Genomic DNA, 25,881 nt, shown 5'->3' on the forward strand with positions numbered 1-25,881 from the left:
ATGGCCGGAGAGGATTGGAGGACTGGCGGCGGGGCGGAGAGCTTCGAATCTGGTTTTGCGCGGGAATTGGAACGGCCGCCGCCGCTGCCGACAGGAGGCTGCGAGCTGCAGGTTTCCAGCCTTGGAGGGGACCATGGTGCGGCCTGCGAGGTGAGTAGTTCATGGCATCCGGCGCGGATGGGGAGGAAGGGCAGGAAGACGCTGTAGGCCGCGTCACCTGCATGGAATGGAGGGAAGGGCCCGAGGACCAGGGTAGCGATGGTGGGACCGACAGCTAAACGCTCTAGACTCCAGGGAGAGCTGCCGCTCCTCGGAAAGGTCCTAGCATCCAAGCTGTTTCCTTCTCTTGGCTCCTTTGACAGTTACTGCCGTTTCTTTTACCCACCCCGTTCAAATAAGGCCTGGTTACAGCGTTTTGCATTTCACCAAGCTTCTGCTTACGTGTTATTTCATTTGTTCGTCCCTATACTTCTTTGAGATAGAAAGTTTGGGTCTCCCTGTCTTATCAATTTAAACTTCTGGGCACGAAAGCCAGTTTAGCTGAGTCACACAGCTAGTAAGTTACAGGATGACATGCAAACCTAAGCCAGCTGGCGCCAGATCCTCTGTGTTTTCCATTAAATGTACTGTTTGAAACTATTGCTCCAGTTAACCTCAGTTGAGCACCGTGGAGGCCTAGGGTCAGCCGCTCATTTAGTAGAGTTTTGAATATATTTACTTTTGTGCTGGGGGTATATATTTACTAGATATATATATTTACTAGGTGCTGGAGGTTGCAGTCTAGTCAAGGGATGAAGTTAGGAGACGGAAAATAAACATGGCGATGTGAGAGAGAGTGCGGAGGAGGAAAGCCCTACTTTAATTTTAATTTTAAAAAAAAATTCTATTGAAGTATAATTATTTATAATGTTGTGTATCTGGTGTACAGCAAAGTGATTTAGTTTTATATATACATATATGTACTTTTTCATATTCTTTTCCATTCTGGTTTATTACAGGATGTTCAATATAGCTCCCTGTGCTATACAGTAGGTCCTTGTTGTTTATCTATTTTATTTATAGTAGTTTGTACCTGCTGATCCCAAACTCTTAACTTATCCCTCCCCATCCCCTTTCCCCTTTGGTAACCATGTTTGTTTTCTATGTCTCTGAGTCTGTTTCTGTTTTGTAAATAAGTTCATTTGTATCATATTTTAGATTCCACATATAAGTGATATCATATGGTTTTTGTCTTTCTTTTTCTGACTTACTTCACTTAGTATCATAATTTCTAGGTCCAGCCATGTTGCTGCAAATGTCATTATTTCATTCTTGTTGATGGCTGAGTAATATTCCATTGTATATGTATACCACACTTCTTCATACACACATCTGTCAGTGGACATTTAGGTTGCTTCCATGCCTTGGATATTGTAAATAGTGTTGCTATGAACATTGGGGTGCATGTATCTTTTCGGATTAGAGTTTTCTCCAGGTATATGCCCAGGAGTGGGATTGCTGGATCATATGGTAATTATATTTTTAGTTTTTTGAGGAACCTCCATACTGTTCTCCATAGTGGCTGTATCAATTTACATTCCCACCAACAGTGCAGGAGGGTTCCCTTTTCTCCACACCCTTTCCAGCATTTGTTGTTTGTAGATTTTCTGATGACGCTCATTCTAACTGGTGTGAGGTGATACCTCATTGTAGTTTTGCTTTGTGTTTCTCTAATAATTAGTGATGTTGAGCAGCTTTTCATATGCCTCTTGGCCGTCTGTATGTCTTCTTTGGAGAAATGTCTATTTAGGTCTTCTGCCCATTTCTGGATTGGGTTGTTTGCTTTTTAATATTGAACTGCATGAGCTGTTTATATATCTTGGAGATCAATCCTTTGTCCGTTGATTCGTTTGCAAATATTTTCAAATTTTTTTTTTTACTATTTTTTTTTTTTTGCGGTACGCGGGCCTCTCACTGCTGTGGCCTCTCCCGTTGCGGAGCACAGGCTCCGGACGCGCAGGCTCAGTGGCCATGGCTCACGGGCCCAGCCGCTCTGCGGCATGTGGGATCTTCCCGGACCGGGGCACGAACCCGTGTCCCCTGTATCGACAGGCGGACTCTCAACCACTGCGCCACCAGGGAAGCCCCATTTTCTCCCATTTTGAGGGTTTTCTTTTCATCTTGTTTATGGTTTCCTTTGCTGTGCAAAATCTTTGAAGTTTCATTAGGTCCCATTTGTTTATTTTTGTTTTTATTTCCATTACTCAAGGAGGTGGATCAAAAAAGATCTTGCTGTGATTTATGTCAAAGAGTGTTCTTCCTGTTTTCCTCTAAGAGTTTTATAGTGTCCAGTCTTACATTTAGGTCTCTAATCCATTTTGAGTTTATTTTTGTGTATGGTGTTAGGGAGTGTTCCAATTTCATTCTTTTACATGTAGCTGTCCAGTTTTCCCAGCACCACTTATTGAAGAGACTGTCTTTTCTCCATTGTATATCCATTGCCATAGATTAGTTGACCATAGGTGTGTGGGTTTATCTCTGGGCTTTCTATCTTGTTCCATTGATCTGTGTTTCTGTTTTTGTGCCAGTTCCATATTGTCTTGATTACTGTAGCTTTGTAGTATAGTCTGAAGTCAGGGAGTCTGATTCCTCCAGCTCCGTTTTTTTCCCTCAAGACTGCTTTGGCTATTCAGGGTCTTTTGTGTCTCCATACAAATTTTAAGATATTTTGTTCTAGTTCTGTAAAAAATGCCATTGGTAATTTGATAGGGATTGCATTGAATCTGTAGATTGCTTTGGGTAGTATAGTCATTTTCACAATATTGATTCTTCCAATCCAAGAACATGGTATGTCTATCCATCTGCTGGTATCATCTTTAATTTCTTTCATCAGTGTCTTATAGTTTTCTGCATACAGGTCTTTTGTCTCCCTAGGTAGGTTTATTCCTAGGTATTTTATTCTTTTTGTTGCAGTGGTAAATGGGAGTGTTTCCTTAATTTCTCTTTCAGATTTTTCATCATTAGTGTATAGGAATGCAAGAGATTTCTATGCATTAATTTTGTATCCTGCAACTTTACCAAATTCATTGATTAGCTCTAGTAGTTTTCTGGTGGCATCTTTAGGATTCTCTATGTATAGTCTCATGTCATCTGCAAACAGTGACAGTTTTACTTCTTTTCCAATTTGTATCCCTTTTATTTCTTTTTCTCTGATTGCCGTGGCTAGGCCTTCCAAAACTATGTTGAATAATGGTGAGAGTGGACATCCTTGTCTTGTTCCTGAGCTTAGTGGAAATGGTTTCAGTTTTTCACCTTTGAGAACGATGTTGGCTGTGTGTTTGTCCTATATGGCCTTTATTATGTTGAGGTAAGTTCCCTCTATGCCTACTTTCTGGAGGGTTTTTATCATAAATGGGTGTTGAATTTTGTCAAAAGCTTTTTCTGCGTCTATTGGGATGATCATATGGTTTTTCTCCTTCAGTTTGTTAATATGGTGTATCACATTGATTGATTTGCCTATATTGAAGAATCCTTGCCTTCCTTGGATAAACCCCACTTGATCATGGTGTATGATCCTTTTAATGTGTTGGATTCTGTTTGCTAGTATTTTGTTGAGGATTTTTGCATCTATATTCATCAGTGATATTGGTCTGTCATTTTCTTTTTTTGTAGTATCTTTGTCTGGTTTTGGTATCAGCATGATGGTGGCCTCATAGAATGAGTTTGGGAGTGTTCCTTCCTCTGGAATTTTTTTGAAGAGTTTGAGAAGGATGGGTGTTAGCGCCTCTCTAAATGTTTGATAGAATTCACCTGTGAAGCCATCTGGTCCTGGACTTTTGTTTGTTGGAAGATTTTTAATCACAGTTTCAATTTCATTACTTGTGATTGGTCTGTTCATATTTTCTGTTTCTTCCTGGTTCAGTCTTGGAAGGTTATACCTTTCTAAGAACTTGTCCATTTCTTCCAGGTTTTCCATTTGATTGGCATAGAGTTGCTTGTAGTAGTCTCTTAGGATGCTTTGTATGTCTGTGCTGTCTGTTGTAACTTCTCCTTTTTCATTTCTAATTTTACTGATTTGAGTCCTCTCCCTCTTTTTCTTGATGAGTCTGGCTAATGGTTTATCAATTTTGTTTATCTTCTCAAAGAACCAGCTTTTAGTTTTATTGATCTTTGCTATTGTTTTCTTTGTTTCTCTTTCATTTATTTCTGCTCTGATCTTTATGATTTCTTTCCTTCACCTAACTTTGGGTTTTCTTTGTTCTTCTTTCTCTAGTTCCTTTAGGTGTAAGGTTAGATTGTTTATTTGAGATTTTTCTTGTTTCTTGAAGTAGGCTTGTATTGTTATAAACTCTCTTAGAACTGCTTTTGCTGCATCCCATAGGTTTTGGATTGTTGTGCTTTCATTGTAATCTGTCTCTAGGTATTTTCTGATTTCCTCTTTGATTTCTTCAGTGATCTCTTGGTTATTTAATAACGTATTATTTAGCCTCCATGTGTTTGTGTTTTTTACGTTTTTTCCCTGTAACTGATTTCTAATCTCATAATGTTGTGGTTGGAAAAGATTCTTGATATGATTTCAATTTTCTTAAATTTACTGAGGCTTGATTTGTGACCCAAGATGTGATTTATCCTGGAGAGTGTTCCGTGCACATTTGAGAAGAAAGTGTAATCTGCTGTTTTTGCATGGAATGTCCTATAAATAACAATTAAATCTGTCTGGTCTATTGTGTCATTTAAAGCTTCTGTTTCCTTATTTATTTTCATTTTGGATGATCTGTCCATTGGTGTAAGTGAGGTGTTAAGGTCCCCCACTATTATTGTGTTACTGTCGATTTCCTCTTTTATAGCTGTTAGCAGTTGCGTTATGTATTGAGGTGCTCCTATGTTGGGTGCATATATATTTATAATTGTTATATCTTCTTGGATTGATCCCTTGATCATGATGTAGTGTCCTTCCTTGTCTCTTGTAACATTCTTTATTTTAAAGTCTATTTTATCTGATATGAGTTTTGCTACTCCAGCTTGTTGTAGAGCTGGTTTGGTGGTGCTGAATTCTCTTAGCTTTTGCTTGTCTGGAAAGCTTTTGATTTCTCCATCGAATCTGAATGAGATCCTTGCCGGGTAGAGTAATCTTGGTTGTAGGTTCTTCCCTTTCATCACTTTAGGTTTATCATGCCACTCCCTTCAGGCTAGTAGAGTTTCTGCTGAGGAATCAGCTGTTAACCTTGTGGGAGTTCCCTTGTATGTTATTTGTCTTTTTTCCCTTGCTGCTTTCAATAATTTTTCTTTGTCTTTAATTTTTGCCAATTTGATAACTATGTGTCTCAGCATGTTTCTCCTTGGGTTTATCCTGTATGGACTCTGTGCTTCCTGGACTTTGGTGGCTATTTCCTTTCCCGTGTTAGGGAAGTTTTCGACTATAATCTCTTCAAATATTTTCTCAGGTCCTTTCTCTCTCTCTTCTCCTTCTGGGACCCCTATAATGCGAATGTTGTTGCATTTAATGTCATCCCAGAGATCTCTTAGGCTGGCGTCAGTTCTTTTCATCCTTTTTTCTTTATTCTGTTACATGGCAATGAGTTCCACCATTCTGTCTTCCAGGTCACTTATCTGTTCTTCTGTCTCAGTTATTCTGCTATTGATTCCTTCTAGTTTAGTTTTCATTTCAGTTATTGTATTGTTCATCTCTGTTTGTTTGTTCTTTAATTCTTCTAGGTCTTTGTTAAACATTTCTTGCATCTCCTCGATCTTTGCCTCCATTCTTTTTCCGAGGTCCTGGATCATCTTCACTATCATTATTCTGAATTCTTTTCTGGAAGGTTGCCTATCTCCACTTCATTTAGTTGTTTTTCTGGGGTTTTATCTTGTTCCTTCATCTGGTACATAGCCCTCTGCCTTTTCATCTTGTCTGTCTTTCTGTGAATGTGGTTTTTGTTCCACAGGCTGCGGAATTGTAGTTCTTGCTTCTTCTCTCTGCCCTCTTGTGGATGAGGCTATCTAAGAGGCTTGTGCAAGTTTTCTGATGGGAGGGACTGGTGGTGGGTATAGCTGGGTGTTGCTCTGGTGGGCAGAGCTCTGTAAAACTTTAATCCACTTGTCTGCTGATGGGTGGGGCTGGGTTCCCTCCCTGTTGGTTGTTTGGCCTGAGGCAACCCAGCACTGGAGCCTACCCAGGCTCTTTGTTGGGGCTAATGGCAGACTCTGGGAGGGCTCATGCCAAGGAGTACTCCCCAGAACTTCTGCTGTCAGTGTCCTTGTCCTCAAGGTGAGACACAGCCCCCATCCCCGCCTCTGCAGGAGACCCTCCAACACTAGCATGTAGGTCTGGTTCAGTCTCCCCTGGGGTCACTGCTCCTTCCCCTGGGTCCCGAAGCACACGCTACTTTGTGTGTGCCCTCCAAGAGTGGAGTCTCTGTTTCCCCCAGCCCTGTCAGAGTCCTGCAGTCAAATCCCGCTAACCTTCAAAGTCTGATTCTCTGGGAATTCCTCCTCCCATTGGCGGACCCCCAGGTTGGGAAGCCTGACGTGGGGCTCAGAACCTTCACTCCAGTGGGTGGACATCGTGGCATAAGTGTTTTCCAGTTTGTGAGTCACCCACCCAGCAGTTATGGGATTTGATTTTACTGTGATTGCGCCCTTCCTACCATCTCATTGTAGCTTCTCCTTTGTCTTTGGATGTGGGGTATCTTTTTTGGTGAGTTCCAGTGTCTTCCTGTCGATGATTGTTCAGCAGTTCGTTGTGATTCTGGTGTTCTCCCAAGAGGGAATGAGAGCACGTCCTTCTGCTCCGCCATCTTGGTTCAGGGCCTTAATTTATATATTCTTAAGGGAATCCAAACATATTTTTATTTACTCAAGACTATTAATGACCTTAAAGAATGGAGGTGAGAAATTGACATTTGTGTAAATGAAAATTTCTGCTTTGTTCACAGGCACAAGAAGCCAGTGAATTACTCCCAGTTTGAGGACTCTGACAGTGATGGTAAGTAGAGCTTCTTATGTCTTCTTTAAAGATTTGGAAATTTATTTCCTCACAATTTATAGGATGTGTGTGTGTGTGTGTGTGTGTGTGTGTATGGCTACAATATGGTTAGTACCAATTGCATATGAGGTAGGCCTGGAAAAATAATATTCTAAGCACTTAGGATACTTATGTTGATAATTACACTGACCAGAATTATTGGCATAAATCATAACCAAATAGGGCAGGTAAAATGGCTTTTTGTATCTAAACTCTGTGAGGTCCGTGTTTCTCACTGTGGGATTTGTACCCTTTTATCCCTTACTCTAAGAAGAACACACTTTCTGAGATACAAATGTGTTACAGAGTATAATGTGAAATCCCCATTAATTGTACAATAAAACAAGACATTGAAAAAAGATCAGGCATAAACTTTACCCTATTGTGTTTTTTATATGTGTGTGTGTGTGTGTGTGTGTGTGTGTGTGTGTGTGTGTGTGTGTGTGTGTGTGTGTGTGTGTATCCATATATATTTGCTTGTCTCTGCTATTAAGAGAACTTTGATCAAAACGTTTGAGAAACATTGTTAGATTACATTATACTTAAAGGTAAGTTTTGTGTTTCTTTCTTAGACCATTGGAGTTTTCTGCAGGTCAGATATTTAGTAATTCCTCAGTTTGAAGGAATCTGTTTTTCACCTTGAGCCCAGTCTTACGTGTGTCTAATACTTGGGAGAAAAGAGCATAGGGTATAACTTCTAGCTTTTTAATTATTGTCATCAGTCTGTCACTAAATTGTTATAAATTGCTGGTTGTATTCTGGAGACTGTGGCGTGGGGGTGGGGGGCGAGTCACAAATTATTATATTCCTACCTGGGGAAGCACAAAAGAGACGACAGGTATTAATAAATGCGAAAGTGCGTGATTCAGACTACACGCACATGAAGGTATGCATACATGTGTCATGTATGAGTTAGAACGCTAGAGCAGCAGTCTTAGCTTGAGTGTCAATAGAAGAGCTACCTCACTTCTGAGGATTGGTAGGACAGAAGACTCTGGGAGAACAGAATGGGCTGGAAAAGAGCATCCCTTTGCCAAAAATCATTTTCTTCCACTTGTCAATATGATAAAATTATAAAGGGAATTTTAATAATTTTTCTAATGGTTTTACAGATTTTTAATTAATTGTTCTTTTCTTTGCCACTTGCACATATTAGCTTAGTTGCCTTTGCAGCTTTTTGGGGGATTAGTTTTTGATAGATTGATATTTTAAAAAATCAAGGCCACTAGAACAAAGTTGAGAAGCTTGAGGGAGAATAAAGACAAACAGTATACCAACAGTATTTTTTAAACTGTGGAAAGCAAGCAGTTTGCTTGTCTTTGCTTTTTTTTCTTTTTTTAATTAATTTATTTTTGGCTGTGCTGGGTCTTTGTTGCTGCGCACAGGCTTTCTCTAGTTGCGGCGAGCTAGGGCTACTCTTCGTTGCCGTGCGCAGGCTTCTCATTGTGGTGGCTTCTCTTGTTGCGGAGCACGGGCTCTAGGCGTGCGGGCTTCAGTAGTTGTGGCATGCGGGCTTCAGTAGTTGTGGCTCGCGGGCACTAGAGCGCAGGCTCAGTAGTCGTGGTGCACAGGCTTAGTTGCTCCGTGGCACGTGGGATCTTCCTGGACCAGGGCACGAACCCGCGTCCCCTGCATTGACAGTTGGATTCTCAACCACTGTGCCACCAGGGAAGCCCCAATTTGCTTATCTTTAAAACTTGAACACACGTGGTAATGAATCTCAGCTACCAAGAAAGTAATTTTATTTATTTCTTCCTAAGGAAAAGCAATTTCATATATTCTTTTATTTTTAATTCACACATGAATAGATGATTTTGTTCCTGCAACCGCACCGTTAAATAAAAAATCCAGAAGTACACAAAAGGAGTTAAAACTAGAAAAACCAGAACCTAAACTGAAGAATCTCCAGGAAAAAGACATCCCACTACAAGAGAAAACCCCTAAAAAAAGGTGAGAGGTAAGACATACAGTACATATGACATTAATTTAAAAGAGAGATAAATTCCAATTCTTGGTCTAAATTAGAATTTGAGCAGCACCATGGGTCTTATTTTATTTAGTGCATGCAGGAGAACAGGGATGTACCACTAATCCCCTTCTGACTTTCTGAACTTCTTCAAGCTCACAAATGTATGAGGAAATACCATTTGAGTATGAGGACCATCATAATTACCAGTTTAGAAGGTGTGACTTGCGTTTGCAGGACCTGCTCCCTGTCTCTGAATCCTCAGGTTTTACAAGACTACTTCGTTAAAAATTACATTTGTAAGGACAGGTTTATAAAATCGAAAACCACGTATCTATACTGTATGGGACGGTGGATGCTCCCTAAGCTTCTTGTGGACGTCATTTCATGACGCACGTAAGTCAGATCACTGTGCATCACTGTATTGTACACCTTAAACTTCTACAGTGCTGGATGTCAATTATATCTCAGTAAAACTGGAAGAAAAAAATTAAACTATGTATTTTTCTAGAGAGAAAAAATATTTTCTCTTTATCTTACTGAGTTTTGTCCAGCAGTGAGCAGGACCTGTGGTTTCTAGACCCACCCTGGAGTTCCATTAGTCAGTACCAAGAGAGAGGGTAAAATGAGGGAAGGAAGCCCCAGGAGGCCCCAGACTTGCACTATGGGGAGGAGATGGGCAGAGGAGGGATACTGACAAATGGAACGTGGGACGTGGGATGCTTTACTCCTACAATAAATGTGAGGAAAGTTAATTAACGTAGAGAGACTTAGCCCATGTCCTTCTCCTTACTTTTTTCTTTTTTGTTTTTGAGCTTCTTGTACTACCTTTAAAATATAGTTAACAAAACAACCAATGGATGGGAGAAAATATTTGCAAATCATAGAACCCATTAGGGACTTGTATCTGGAATATATAGGAAACTCGTACAGTCCAACAATAAAAAGAATAATGAACCAAGTTAGAAATGGGCAAAGGACTTGAATAGACACTTCTTTAAAGAATATATGCAAATGGCCGATAGCACATGAAAAGATGCTCAACATCCCTGCCATCAGGGAAATACAAATCAAAACCACAATAAGATAACATGTCACGCCCAGAGGGATGGCTGTAAGCAGAAGGACAGACAACAGCAAGTGTCGAGGAGGATGTGGAGAAATGGAAACCTCACACATTGCTGCTGTGGATACAAAATGGTACAGCCACATTGGACAACAGAGTAGCAGCTCCTTGAAATAAACAGCTATTATATGACCCAGCCTAGGTATGTACCCAAGAGAAATAAAAATCTATGCCCACACAAAAACCTGTGCATGAATATTTATAGGAGCATTATTCGTAATAGCCAAAAAATGGAAGTAATCCAAATGTTTATCAACTAATGACTGGGTAAGTGAAATGTGATATATCCACACAGTGGAATATTATTCAGCAGTAAACAAAAATGAAGTACAGGGAGGGCGAAGGGGAAGCTGGGACGAAGTGAGAGAGTGGCATGGACATATATACGCTACCAAATGTAAAATAGCTAGTGGGAAGCAGCCGCATAGCACAGGGAGATCAGCTCGGTGCTTTGTGACCACCTAGAGGGGTGGGATAGGGAGGGTGGGAGGGAGACGCAAGAGGGAAGAGATATGGGGATATATGTATACGTACAGCTGATTCACTTTGTTATAAAGCAGAAACTAACACACCATTGTAAAGCAATTATACTCCAATAAAGATGTTAAAAAAAAGAAATGAAGTACTGATATATGCTACAACATGGATGAACCTTGAAAACATTGTAGGGAGCCAAAGAAGCTGGCACAAAAGACCACATATTATATGGTTCCAGTAATACGAAATGTCCGGAATAGACAAGTCCATAGAAACAGAAAGTAGATTAGTGGTTGCCAGATGCTGGGGAGGGGGAAACGGGGATTGACTGCTAGTGAATATGAGGTTTCTTTTTGGGTTGATGAAAGTGTTCTGAAATTACGTAGTGGTGATGGTTTCACAGCTCTCTGAATACACTAAAAACTGCTGAATTGTATGCTTCAAAAGGGTGGATTTTATACTGTGCGACTTATATCTCAGTAAAATTGCTATTTTAAAAAATAAATCCTTCAAGGTGCATTCAGTATTACCTCCTTTACGTAGCCTTTTCTTACCTTCACACCTTTCACACCTTTCTTTGCTTTCTCTTCCTCTCAAGCACTATAGCACTCTTGACTGCCTTGAACAGGAGACGTGATAATCTTTTTATATCGGGTAATTATTATGGGACTTGTTTTCCTACCTCCTCATTAACTGCAGACTTTTTGAGGGCACTTTTAATATCCTGTCTAGTGCAATGCCTCACAGAGTAAGTACTTGCTGAAATATTTGTCAAAGTCCAGATTGGGCGGAACAGATGTAAAAAAAAAAAGTAATTTCAGTTTAATAAAAGAGCTATAACATCTGTCTAAGAGGTGTGGGTGAGGTCAAGGAACATTTCTAAGTGGAAGTGATGTTTGAGCCACGTCCGTTCTCAGTTGGGCAGGTGCTTCCCACCGGGACGGAGCTGGTGGTGAGGAAGAGACATCCCAATGAAATAGGCATTGTCACGTGATGCTCCTATTTCAAATCTGTTCTGCTGGGTCCAACATGACACCTAACTTGTTAAGGAGCAATTATGATCATGATTATTGTTGAAGAACACCTTTCTGAGGCTGGAAAGAAACTCTTAGTCACTGAGGAAAATCTCAGATTTTAGTTGAGACTGATAGTTTACAAACTCATTATTATTTGTGTGTCTATTTTAGAATGCCTTTAGATGATAAGCTCTACCAGAGAGACCTAGAAGTCGCACTGGCTTTATCAGTGAAGGAACTTCCAGCCGTCACCATTGATGTGGAGGAGTCTCAAGATAAAAGTAACCTTATTTTCGATAATTGTCTTGAAAACCTTCTTATTGCTTTTGCCATCATTTCGTTGGATGAGCCTTTACAGAGGGAAGAATGTAGTTTTAAAACTTTGGACTGAAAAAGGAGCAATTTGCAGAGGGTGCCGTTGGATTCAGTTGTTTATTCAGTTGCGTAAATCTCATCTACACATAGATGCCTCTCTGCCTAACACTCAGCTCCAACTGGAGGACGTGGGCTGTGGCCCTGCATGGCCAAAGCGCATCTTTATGTGCAGTGAGAAGTTAATTTCATGACCAAGTAAATTGACCTCAACATCCGAGCAATCCACCTTCTTTCTCTCCAAATCCAGATTAGTTAAACATAATCTAATGGTGGTCATTTTTATTACTTACAGAGGCTAAAGGTACTAATTTGGTTAGCAAACTCAGTAGACTTGACAGATTTATGACTGCTGGCTTTATCTGTGGGTTTTTCTCCGTGGATTTTTCTGGCAATTGGTCAGCAGATGGCAACATCGATATTCTGGAGAAGCAGAAATCATTATTCCCGGAGATGACATTAAAATTGCTCAGTTGCTTTTTGGATTAAACTGCTTTGGCCTAACTTCTTTTATCTTGGAGGATAGTTTTAGCCCATTTGCTTATTTAGGGGTATAGATGTTTAAGTCAGTAGTGCCTCCTGTTTGAAAATAAGTGAGATAGTGTTGATTAGGGGGCCCTTTTAGTAATCAGGAGTCAAAGACACTGAAAAACAGAATTGTCATGTATCTGAAACTGAGAAAATGAAAATCTCTTTCCTGTAAGAGATCGTGGCATTGTATAGCAAGGTTTCCTTGGAAGTACCACTTCTCCGAGAGTAATAGTACCAATCATCATGACTTAAAGTTCTCTTAAAATACTCTAGATCATTTTAAAGTTGTGATAATGATTGAAGAGTCTTTACACTAGTAAGAGCACAGATCTGCCTACACAAAAATGATAGTTAATATTTGTCCACTGTTTCCTTTGTGCTGGGCACCACAATAAGCAATTTCCACATTCAGTCAACATTTAATTCCCCACAATAGCCTCATTTAATCCCCACACTGTTTTTTTTTGGTTTTTGGGTTTTTTTGGCTGCGTTGGGTCTTCGTGGCTGTGCCTGGGCTTTCTCTAGTTGCGACGAGCGGGGGCTGCTCTTCCTTGCGGTGCACGGGCTTCTCACTGTGGTGGCTTCTCTCGTTGCGGAGCATGGGCTCTAGGCACACGGGCTTCAGCAGTTGTGGCTCGTGGACTCTAGAGCACAGGCTCAGTAGTCGTGGCAGACGGACTTCGTTGCTCCACGGCATGTGGGATCTTCCCAGACCAGGGCTCGAACCCATGTCCCCTGCATTGGCAGGCGGATTCTCAACCACTGTGCCACCAGGGAAGCCCCCCAGACTGTTTTTATCTCCACATTATAGATGAGGAAATTAGGTTTTGTAGAGGATAAGCAACTTTCCCCTGGTATATTGCCGATTTAAGAGCCTGAATTTGAACTTAAGTCTGATTAAAGTTTGTGTGATTTCAGAACCAAAACTTCTAACCATATGTTAGCCTCGCCAAGTAAAGTCACTGTGCTAGTTTGAGCCTGGATCAGCGGTCCCCAACCTTTTTGGTGCCAGGGACCGGTTTTGTGGAAAGCAGTTTTTCCACGGCGGGGAGGGGGGAGAATGGTTCAGGCCGTAATGCGATTGATGGGCAAGGATAGGGAGCGGCTGTAAATACAGATGCAGCTTCGCTCACTCGCCGCTCCCCTCCTGCTGTGCGGCCCAGTTCCTAACAGGCTGCGGACCGGCACCAGTCCACGGCCCAGGGATCACTTACCTGTATCTGTATCTAAATGGTATTAGATTTTAGCGCTTATCTCCCTATTTCTAGACATTGGTTGATTAGGGTGCTTTCTTCTTCCTTATATTTAGACATTGACAAACATGGCAGTAGTGAAACAGAAGCAATGAGTAAGTCTCCTCATATCTCCAATTGCAGTGTAGCCAGTGATTATTTAGGTAAGTTTTTGATATTAATAATATTTTTTCCATTGACGTTTTCTAACTCTTATTTAAATTCCTGAAACTGTATCTAGAACCAAGGTCTTCACATTTGTGAAGGTTCTCTTCACCCCTCTCCTTTGTTTCTTTCTGTTTTAGTTTTCCTCTCTTTTAACTGCAGACCCAGTTTCTTCCCTGGTGGAGGGTCACGACTACCCATGGCTTCTAGTTGACATCAGTTGAACACTGAAGAAAGGGGCTCTATCTTCCCAGCTCCAGTTTGAAAATTCTTGGGGAAAGACTCTTTCAGTGTGGGCCTTGGACTTTTGCTTAACTCAGACTGTTGCCAGGAGACTGATATATTATGATTGACCCAGACTGGGCTGTGTGGTCTGTTACTAGAAGCACAGGAAGGACAAAGCTGGGCAAATAACAAGAGCAGGTGTAATAGACGTCTACTCCACAGTTCTTTAAATGTTACCTGGCACAAAAAGTTTCGTTGATTTTTTTTATCCTGAAGATCTGGATAAGATCACTGAGGAGGATGATTCCCAGGGTCCTCAGCGGAGAAGAAAAGCGGCATCCCAAGCCGTGGTCCAGCAGAGGAAGATTCTTTTGGAAAACAGCGACGGCGACGGTGCCGATGACTCCGAACCAGACTTTGCAACTGGTAGGTTGTGTCCTAACTCAAAATTAACCCTACGGACAGTCAGTAGAAAGTTCTTGGAGACCATGAACGTATGCAAAGCACTGCTAAACGTCTGGTGTGTGCAGACTTGAGTAATGCCCAGGACAGTTCAATTCAGCTATGGCATTTGGGGGAGAAGCTTTATCTAGAGGTGACCTTTAAGCCGTGCCTTGAAAAATGAGTAGGATTTAGGGGTGAAATAGCACTTCTGACTGACAGAAGGGCATAAACAAGAGAACAGGCAAGTGCACATACAAGAGCTCAGTGGCGCTGGAGGTTCCTCAAAAAACTAAAACTAGGACCACCTCAGGATCCAGCAGTCCACTCCTGAGTATTTATCCAAAGAAAACAAAAGCACTAATTAGAAAAGATATCTGCACCCGCATGGGCACTGCAGCATTATTCACAATAGCCAAGATGAGACAGCAACCTAAGTGCCCGTCAGTAGATGAAGGGATAAAGAGGATGTGGTATATGCGTGTGTCCACACACACACACAGTGACTATTACTCAGCCATAGAAAACATGCCATTTGCAGCAACATGGGTGGACCTAGAGGGCATTGTGCTAAGTGAAATAAGTCAGAGAAAGACAAAAACTATATGATTTCACTTATATGTGGAATCTAAAAAACAAAACAAATGATCAGACAACAAAAGAGAAACAGATACAGAGAACAAACAGGTGGTTGCCTGAGGGGAGGAGGGTGAGGGGAGGAAAGAAATAGTTGAGGGAGATTAAGAGGGACAGACATCCAGTTGCAAATTAAATGAGTCATGGAACGTACAGTGTGGGGAATATACTCAACAATTATGTAATATCTTTGTGTAGTGACAGATGGTAACGAGCTTATCGTGGTGATCATTTTGAAATGTATAGAAATAGCGAATCACTGTGTTGTGTACCAGGAGCTAGCACAGTGTTTTAGGTCAGTTATACTTCACAAACAAACAAATTCATGGAAAAAGAGATCAGGTTTGTGGTTACCAGAGGCAGGTGTTGGGGGAGGGGGAATGGGATGGAGGCAGTCAGTAAGTACACACGTGCAGCTATAAGATAAATAAGCACTAGGGATATAACGTACAACAGGACGAAGATGATGAGCACAGCTGTGTGTTACATATGAAAGTTAAGAGAGTAAATCCTAAGAGTTCTCATCACAAGAAAAACAATTTTTTTGATTTCTTTAATCTTGTGTCTGTGAGATGATGGAGGTTCACCAATCTTCTTGTGATAGTCACTTCACGATGTACGTAAGTCAAATCGTTATGTTATACACCTTAAACTTACACAGTGCTGCATGTCAGTTATATCTCAGTAAAGCTGGAAGAAACGAGAAAAAGACATAGAAACACACACACACAGAGTTCAGTGAGGTTTGCAGGGAAGGGAGAATGTTGTGGAGGTTGGAGAGGCCGCCTGGCGCCAGATCGTGAAGGGTCTCCAGCCTGCTTTACCTTAAATGGAAGGACAGACATGTTCCCCGATACACTCAGTGTACTTCAGGGAGCAATACTACCAGTTTATTTCCATCTGCCCTGAGCCAGGAATGACTCACTCTGCCATCCCCTCAGAGCTGGTTGTTTATCATACTTGAATGCGCTGCTGGATTCATTTCAGACAACCTGAGTTATCTGGGACAGGGTCCCTTCTTTAAGTGACATTTCAGAGTTTTCCTCCTGCACTGGTTCACCCTAGATGAGAAGAGAAAGGAACTTCTGTGACCTTCAGTGGGGAAAGAAAAGTGAAAGTGGAGAGAATCAAGGCTTTTCTTAAGGACATCTAAAGATACCCCAAATCTATAACCTGAGTGTCTGGGCCTTCCAGATTTCCCAGTATGAGATGCTAATGACTTGGGATTCTGGGAGCTCCATTTCCCCACCTCCAGTTTATTTAAATAGCATGATAGCCCGCTCCTACAGTTACCCTCTCAAGCCAAGAAAAGGACACATGAGATACCGTAACTGTTGGGGTTATAGGAAACTGTATCCTCCTAGATTCTATAGTCTGAAATTTTGGAGAAACTTCTCCACTACTTGCCCTCCCTGAACCTAGATCCTCTTGGGAATCCAGAAATAATTATTTTATTTTGCAAGGTACTATATATAGCGGCCTTCATGTGATCTGCTGGCCTTATATGGTGAATTCTGTATAACACGGTAACTATTATGTGAATACATGGGTTGATTATCTGTTTTTAAAATTTTATTTGTGTGGGAAGAATGATAGAATAAGGACATCACAATTTGAAGATTGTAGTGACATTGTTGATTTAGACAAAGATCATCAATAGAAGGCTGACGAGGATCATTACAATGGAGATTCAGGCCGGCGTCAGCTGAACCAACCAGGAGTGGGGCAGCCATACATTCTGTGCTTTCTGATATGACTGACATAATATGGAGAGCAGAGCATCACCTATGGTGTGTATTCTTGCCCCCAAAAGTAATAATAATAATAATGTGAGCTTGATTCTCATTGAGCCTTGAGAAAATTCCAGCTCACAGGAAACGCAGGAGTAAGTGAAATGACACCATGAGGAAGAAAACAGACCAATCCAGAATGTAGGACATTCCATAGGACAACTGACCTGGTTGCTTCAACATGTCAAAGGCATGGGGGAAAAAGGGATGGGATAGTGCCCTATATTAAAAGTGATTAATATGGGCTGGATAGAAGATGATTCCAAGAAACTATTGTTGATATCGTTAGATATGATAATGACGTGTTTTTTATAAGTCCGTGTTTTTTAGAGATGCATTCTGAAGTATGTAGAAATGTAATAATGCAGTACCTTGGGTTTATTTTTATATGCTCTGAGAAGGAAAGGGAAGAGAAGGTAGATAGATGAAACAAATGTTGCAAAATATTGATGATTATCTACTGTAGAGTATGTTTGAAATTTTTCGTATATATATTTTTTTACATAAAATATATTATTCCATATAGATAGTTAGTAGATATTATATATGGTGGGTATGACAGTGGTTATCTCTGAGTGAGGAGATTTGGGCGTGGGCTTTCTTCTTCCTTAATACTTTTTTGGTATGGTCGGCATTTTCTACAGTAAGCATGTACTGCATTTCTAATAATGTATAAAAAAGTGTACAAAGGTTTTTTATGAATATAGGGCTAATCCTTATTGACACTTAATTTTCAGAGTTTAGTATTTATAGGACATGATTTTCTGATCCTCTCTTCCCCCGAAAAATAGAAGAATCATTGCTTAACTCTCGAGTATTCTCTATGCTTTTTGCCAGAAGCTGTAGCTACTTAACACATTCCATCACTGGCTTGTATCATCCCATGCAGAATAGAAAGGAGTGTGTGGGAAATCAGAGGTGTGTCCCAGGTGAAATCATACACAGGATTGTCAGTTAAGATGGGTATGGTACGGTCAGTCTCTTCTCAATTCCCAGTGGGTTTCTGTTCTGGCATGTTGAAGTTGGTGTGATTAAGGAAAGGCATACGGTTATTATTACCATCAAGGGTATCGTTTTGGAAGAGCAGCTAATGTTATACCCAACCATTCTTCTCAAAAGTTGCTGAGTTAAACTGGTAAAATCAGAAATAAGGATTACTGATGGGAAATTAATGATAATAGCAATAGCAAGCAATGCTCTTCTGTTTGCTATATGCCAGATGTTATTCTTTACCTATATTAACTCAATCTGCACAACAACCCTGTGATGCAGGTTTTAGGGTTCTCCCTATTTTATACATAGGAAACTGAGGCACGGTGAAGTTAGGGACCTGTCTCAGGTCACACGACATGTCAGTGGAGGGGCCAGGATCCAGACCCAGGCACCATGCATTGTTTTGCCCCTGGAAACAGCATAGCACAAAGGGGCACAAGAATCTGGTGCAGAAGATGAAGTCGAGGCACTAGAAGCCTCACCACTTTTTTTTTTTTTGCCATGCCGAGCACCATACGGGATCTTAGATCTTAGTTCCCCAGCCAGGGATTGAACTCCCTGCAGTGGAAGCGTGGAGTCCTAACCACTGGACCACCAGGGAAGTCCTAGAAGCCTCACTTTTTAGAACTTTTTAGAGATGAGGTATGTAATCTTCTGTTTCAGGTGAGGATTCTGAGGACGATTCTGATTTTAGTGAGAGTGAAGATGATGAAAGTTTCACTGTGAGAAAAAGTAAAGTTAAAGAAATTAAAAAGAAAGAAGTGAAAGGGAAATCTCCAGTTGAAAAGAAAGAGAAGAGATCCAAACGGCATGATGTGGGTAAGAGCAGCCCCCACACGCCACTTCATGTGTGCTCGCTTACTCACCGTGCTTCTCTCACCTCTGCCTTTAGTCTCCTTAACCTTTCGCCAGCGTTCGTTTCTTGTTAAGATGCGTGGAAGAGAGCAGGCTGGGGTGGGGAAGGCAGAAGGGCAGATAGGGGCACTGACCCCCCCCAACCCTTCCAACATGGACTGTTTGTCCCCCTTCATGCTGGGCCTCCCTCTGAGTGGCTCCTGTCACCTGCATTTCACAGTGACGGAACTGAGGCTCCGAGAGGTTAGACCGTTTGTTGGAATTCTTATAGCTGGTAAGCGAGGGGCTAGGATTTGCACCCAGGCTTGTCCATTCAGAGCGTAAATCTGTCCATTAGACCACATTTTCTCCACACGATTAAACGGGGAAGTTGGCGTGATTCTCATTTTCTGCTGTTGCACATGACTCGGTCTTTGAGTTGAGAACACTTTTGTCATGTGTTTAGGGCCCTGTGTTTCTTCAGAATGAATTCAGTTAGGAGAAACCAGTCTTACAATAAAACTTTTGGAATTTGTGAAGACTTGAATGTGGAATATTTGTTTCTTGTGTAAAAGAAGTTAGGATAGTTTTGAGTTCATAACATACATTAGATTATTGTAAAATACAACTTCCTTTAACCCGCTTTGTTTTACTTACTGATAGATATTTTTATGTCTTGGTTGTTTAATATATGTACTGTTTGAAACTAAACCTCCATTATTCAGACCCGATTCGTTAAGGGTGGGCGTCGCTCTCACCTTAAATAGCGTGGTGCTGAGTACGTAACTAAGAAATGAGAACTAAGTACTGATTGAGTCGCATTCCTCCCACCACTGTATTCTCAATTAGCCAGGTTTTAATTGGTGTTTTTTTGCAATTGGCAAATTCATCTGGTTTCCAGAAATTAGATTTTAAATGTAGGGGTTTTTAGAGATGAAGCTGTGTATTAGTTTCCAATTGCTGCTGTAAAGATTTATCACAAATTTAGTGGCTTAAATCAACACAAATTTATTACTTTACTGTTCTTCAGGTCATAGGTTCAAAATTTTCCTCACTCAGCTAAAATCAAGCTGCTGGCAGAGCTGTGTTCCTCTGTGGAAGTTCAAGGGGAGAAGAACCCCCTTTCCTGCCTTTTCTAGCTTCTAGAGGCCGCCTGCTGTCTGACGGGTGGTCCACTTCTCCCTTCAGAGCCATCACATAACTCTCTCATTCTCCTAATTCTCACTTGCACTTATAAGCACCCTTGTGAGTACACTGGGGCCATCGGATAATTCAGGATAATCTCCCCATCTCCAGATCCTTAATTTAGTCACACCTGCTAAGTCCCTTTGCTGTGTAAGGTAACATGTGCACACATTCTGGGAATTAGGAGACAGGTCTCTTTAAGGGACCACCTACCACAAACTGATATGAAAAAGTCATTGACAACAGGAAAAAAACCTAACATGAATATATTTCATATTTTCTTCAGGTGTTTGTTTATGCTTGCTCACCAAAACATTCTAAAAACTAACGATAAAATTTCAGTTTCCAGGTTGGAGTTTGCCGCTTAAAGTCTTCCATATACCCTGGAGCAAGTTGCTTCCCGAGAAAATTTCCTATGTAATATTAGAAGTAAAGTTTAACAGCTAAATAAGGAGATTAAGAATTTGGAAAGATGGATTATATTTCTAGTCCCACTAATAATGTACTGATAACCTCTAAGCGTCTCTGACCTGGCAGGTGTTATAATTTTTCCCTGAATAGAGAAAATTGCAAGAGCTATGGTGTCCAATATGGTAGCCACTAGCCAAAGTAGCTCTATCATACTTAAATTAATTAAAATTAGATAAAATTTAAAAGTCAGTTCCTTGGTTTTGCTAACCACATTTCAAGTGCTTACTAACTGTATGTGGCTTGTGGCTACCGTATTGGACAGCACGAAATAAAGAACGTTCCCATCACGGCACAAAAGTCTGTGGGATGGGGCTGACCTAGAGAATGTAGATGTTAACGTTAAGAAGAGTGTATAGTGAAAATGTTCATATGCACATGCACGTAGATGCCACTTAGGTATCTCGAAGCAAACATTATCTGAAAGTGAATTTGTATTCTGCTTCTCCTCCCTCCATCAAAAACAAACCAACAAAAAACCCAAACCCACTCCCATTCTGTGTTCATTCTCTGGGTAAATGGCGGCATCAGATGGTGTGTTCCTGACAGGAACTTGCCAATCATGATTATTCCCTCATCTCCAGCACGCCTCCCCCTTCTGATTACTAAAAGCCGTCCACTCTGCTGTTTTCCCTCCTTTCTCCCCCTTAGTCCAGGCCCGGATCCCCTCTCGCCTGGGTTACCGTAGAGCCGTCTAGGCCGTCTGCTTTTACACCGCCCTCGGCAAGATGCTTCTGGATGTAGGTTCCCTGCCCCGTGACCACCTCTAGAGTCTGTCATCTCTCTCACCACGTTGCACTGTACGCGTCTCTGTACTTGTCTGCCCTTTCTACTAGAGTCTAGTGATTGGACCGTAAATTCCTAGAGCCTAATAAAATGTCTCACTGACATATTCCGATGAGACACTATTGTGTGATGATTACAAGTGTGGACTCTGGACTCAGACACTTACTAGCTCTCATACTACAGGCAGATTGTTTAACCTCTCTGTTTCCTTAACTGACAGTATGGATAGTCAGTTCTGTATCGGAGTTGCTCTACGGGTTAGAGGTAATGTATATGATATGCTTACCATACTTCCTAGCATGTAGTGCTCATAAAAGATGGCCATTCTTAGACTCTGAATAAATGTTGATGAATGAGTTTTTCAAATTTATGATTCTGCTTCTTTAATTCTTACAAGCTTATGTAACTTGACAGTTTTCACACATACATGCTAGACTTTATCTTCCTCTGTGACCCCTTTTTATGTATATTTTTCAAATAAGTGACTTCAGTAGATTCTGCTCCTGCTGCTGTCAAGTCAGAATCTCGGCCCTCACCGAAGAAGGTTTCTCCTTCAGAGGCTACCAGGAAGCCGTTACAAATACAAAGTCCTCCAGCTGAAAGCAAGAGACCTAAGTGGGTCCCACCAGGTACGGTATATTTATTTACTGCTCAAGGGCAGGGGCTTGGAAAATTACCACGAGTAGATTTGTTTTTTCTTAGTTGTAAATGTTACATATGAGCACTTGCTCATATTATTTTTTCTAATTTATTTTTATTTTATTTAAAAAATTTTTTTTGGCTGCGTTGGGTCTTTGTTGCTGCGCACGGGCTTTCTCTAGTTGCGGCAAGCGGGGGCTACTCTTCGTTGCGGTGCGCAGGCTTCTCATTGTGGTGGCTTCTCTTGTTGCAGAGTGTGGGCTCTAGGCACGTGGGCTTCAGTAGTTGCAGCATGTGGGCTCAGTAGCTGTGGCTCGCAGGTTCTAGAGCGCAGGCTCAGTAGTTGTGGCACACGGGCTTAGCCGCTCCGCGGCATGTGGGATCTTCCCAGACCAGGGCTCGAACCCGTGTCTCCTGCATTGGCAGGCGGATTCTAAACCACTGTGCCACCAGGAAAGTTCCGGAAGATTAGTTATTGAAATAATGAAGCTCTGTCAGTTCAAGGATAATCCTTAGTGTATTTCTTATGAGAATAATTAGTGATTCCACAACAAAAGAATTTTAAAAGTATTGATATAATGACTGTAGAAATTTGAAAGTAGCATAAGCAAAAAGATAAAAAAGAAATAATGGATTGATGGGTAAAGAGTCACGTCATAAAACACGAAGTGCTTATTAATTCATTGTGGGGAAGGGCCGGGCAGGTGACAGAGGTGAGGGAATTGGGCCTGGGGAGGAAGCGTGAGTGAGTGGGCATTGCTGCCCTCGAGAGCGCGAGCCCTCTGCAAGGAAGCCGCCGTTCCTTTGCTCCACCTGGCTGTTAACATGCAGGATTATGGACCTCGGATTTCCACGTCTGAGTTTTCCAAGAGAAGCCAGAAGTACAGATTTTAGTGTGAAATCTCCTAGTTCTTAAAAGTAGACTTTTTAAAACACCATGTGGACCAAACAGTATATCTGAGAGCAGGATTTGACCCTCAGGTTGCCAGCTAGACTCCTGTCTTATACGAATGTGAGAAGACCAGCAAGATTCCAATGGGAAAATGAACCAAGGACATAACATACCACTGACCCCAAGAAGTACAACTAGAAACCAATATGAAAAGAATTGCAGCCTCGCTGGTAATCACGGAAATGTAAATTAAAATAATAAAATACTGTTTTATACCTCTCAAACTAGAAAATAATAAAGCTGTATCAAGCAGTGCACTCTGGGTTGTGGGGTAGCAGGTATAATTATTTATTATAAATTTATAATCCCTTTACAGGACAGCTTGACAGGAGCCATAAAAATAAATCGGCCTTTTGACTTAGGAACTAATCTTGGGAATTTATCCTTAAAAAGAATTCAAAAGAAGGAAGAGTAGTAAGTGGTCAGTACTAAGTGATTTCTTTATAGCCATTTGTAGAAAAGTGGTGAAAAACTAGAAACAACCCAGAAGTTTGTTGTAGGAATTTGCCCAATATGTGGCACGTATGTGCAACTAAGCATGATAAATCAGATGGCTGGAAACATGGGAATGTTCATAAAACCTTTGTATGGAAAAAGTACACACACACTTGTACTTTTTACGGCTAAAATCATGACCAGCTACGAACATACATGTGGATAAATTCTGAAATTTAATACTTGTTGGAAATGATTGCTGTATTAGAGTGGTAGCATAAATGAAACTAGTATAAATAAAGAAAAATGGTATTGGTCATATTTAAACTTATGTGATATTTGAAAAAATAGATTCTGTAAGGAGTACTTGTAAAAGTTGCAGAATTTTGTAAAAATGCGTTAGATTTTGCTACTGCTTTAGAAATTATAATTCCATTCATTTCTTTATGTCTTTACAATCAGTGTTCTTTGCTCCCAACTTTCCTATTTAGCTTTCACATTTAAAGTTTCGGTGTCATTACCTCGGCCTCTGAGGATGTTTGAAAATACGCAATGCTACATATTTTCTGCTCTTTAGTACTTCCCATTCTCTTGATCTAATATGTAACTTGATAGAACCTGCATAGCAGAATAACGCTTAACTCCTTTTTTTGGCCTCTTCTGTTTTATAAACTGACCTTTGTTACGAGATTTCTGACGTTCTCAGCACCAGGTGATCTGTCTTTTTGCAGCGGTGTCTGGAAGCAGCAGCCGTAGCCCACTGGCCAGAGTGTCTGTGAAGTCTCCAACTCAGAGTCTCCGCCTTGGCTTGTCCCGATTAGCACGAGTTAAACCTTTGCATCCAAATGCTGCTAGTAGCTGAGTGTAGTGGCAAGAAAATGTTTGATCGAGAAGATCTCACTTTTATAAGCATGTATATATTTGTGTTTATATTTGAGGAGGGTATTGTAACATAAATGAATCCTTTAAAGTTGTATAAATGATCTCTACCTGTTTTGTGATTGTTCTCTGAAAAGCTATCTGAGACTTCAGTAAGAGGTTTGTTTATAAGAATTATCTTGGAATGTCATCCCCTTCTGAAGAGCATATTCTCTTTCCCTCATATGTATATAATAAGTCACTGTCATTACGTGGCTGTCAGTTTGACATGGAGGATGTCCCCGTTACATGTTGTTCTTTCCTAGTAACATGCCCGATGCTTCTTTCTGGCTTTGTCTAGTTTATGGCACCTGAAAGTTAACTGTGCACAGTTTATCTGGCAAAAGGAAAATTCCCATTTCTCCCAGGAGACATTTCTGAAATCTTATAAGTTACTTAACCTGCATTGTCAGTTTTGTTGCACTGATGTTTCATATTTTAGCCAAATGTTTTTATATTGAGAATTCAGAATAATTTTCCATATTAAAACAGTTGATCGGCTTCCCTGGTGGCGCAGTGGTTGAGAGTCCGCCTGCCGATGCAGGGGACACGGGTTCGTGCCCCAGTCTGGGAGGATCCCACATGCCGCGGAGCGGCTGGACCCGTGAGCCATGGCCACTGAGCCTGCGCGTCCGGAGCCTGTGCTCCGCAACGGGAGAGGCCCCAGCAGTGAGAGAGGCCCGCGTACCGCAAAAGAAAAAAAAAAACAAAAAAACCCAAAACAGTTGCTATACTATAGCGTATGTCTCCTACTTCGAAGTAGATGGTTAGATAGCAAATAGAATTTTGTGACATTTTATGAAGCCCTCATTGTCAAAACCTTTAATAAAAGTGAAAAAGTTGTGATATGCACTTTTCCTTGATGCTAATGCATCCATCTGTCTCTGTCTACATTTCATGATAAAATGAGTGCTTTGCAAAAAAAGTTAGCCTTTTTGTTGTAAATATAAAGGGAAGAGCTGTTTCTTAAAGTCGTCACTTTTACATTAAGCCCGTGCTCTAGAGGGTGGCTGTCAAGTACTTGTCACCCCTATTGTATTAGATAGTACAGCCCTTTCGGAAGCTTACATCCTAATTCACTGTGAGTAAAAATAGTGATACTTTATGGTGAGAACTTCAACCAAACCAAATTTCAATTTTTAATAAAAATACTTTGAATCATGTTAACCATTAAAAAATACATAATACTTAGCTCAGTTCTTCTTGGTTAATGAAATATCTATGTTAATGTGAAGATAAGTATTTAGAATTGTGATTAAAGTGATGATTTTATGTAGGAATTATGATCCTACTGCTATTATATATATTTTTTCTTATCGAGTATATATTTTCTACTGTCTTACACCCTTACCTACCCCGCCCCACCCCTTCTTGGAAACATGTTTCCCAGGGACACGGTATTGAGGTACTCTGTGTGCGGCAGTTTAACAATAAACGTTTATTAAGAGCCTACCCTGTGTTAGTACTAATATCATTAATTAGTCATCTGGACGAGCTTGATGAACCTGTTTTCTCTATGCTATTGATATTAGTACTTTCCACTGAAAATTACCTTAATGTGCGTCAAAACTGGCCTTGCAGAAAGCACTCATGACCTTTCTGTTGCCAAACCCAGGGTGCACTTTCTCACCGTATCTTATAGACCCTATTCATTATACCCTGCTTAGTACATTTTATTTCTGGGCGCGTATGAC

The 25,881-nt window shown here is 40.9% G+C and overlaps 1 protein-coding gene across 1 annotated transcript; it reads left to right on the forward strand.

The window, feature by feature from the left end:
* RAD51AP1 (RAD51 associated protein 1) lies at positions 1 to 24,131 on the forward strand (the record flags this gene model as incomplete). Its single annotated transcript, XM_082666086.1, has 9 exons — positions 1 to 150; positions 6,912 to 6,961; positions 8,809 to 8,950; positions 11,757 to 11,866; positions 13,798 to 13,884; positions 14,387 to 14,536; positions 18,634 to 18,789; positions 21,726 to 21,872; positions 24,001 to 24,131. Exons 1-9 carry the CDS (start codon positions 134 to 136, stop codon positions 24,129 to 24,131), a joined length of 990 nt encoding a protein of 329 aa, XP_082522212.1. The 5' UTR covers positions 1 to 133.
* Between the last annotated feature and the right edge of the window lie 1,750 nt (positions 24,132 to 25,881).

The sequence above is a fragment of the Grampus griseus genome, assembly GCF_964374135.1.
Source record: "Grampus griseus genome assembly, chromosome: 11".
In the NCBI taxonomy this organism is placed as follows: Eukaryota; Metazoa; Chordata; class Mammalia; order Artiodactyla; family Delphinidae; genus Grampus; species Grampus griseus.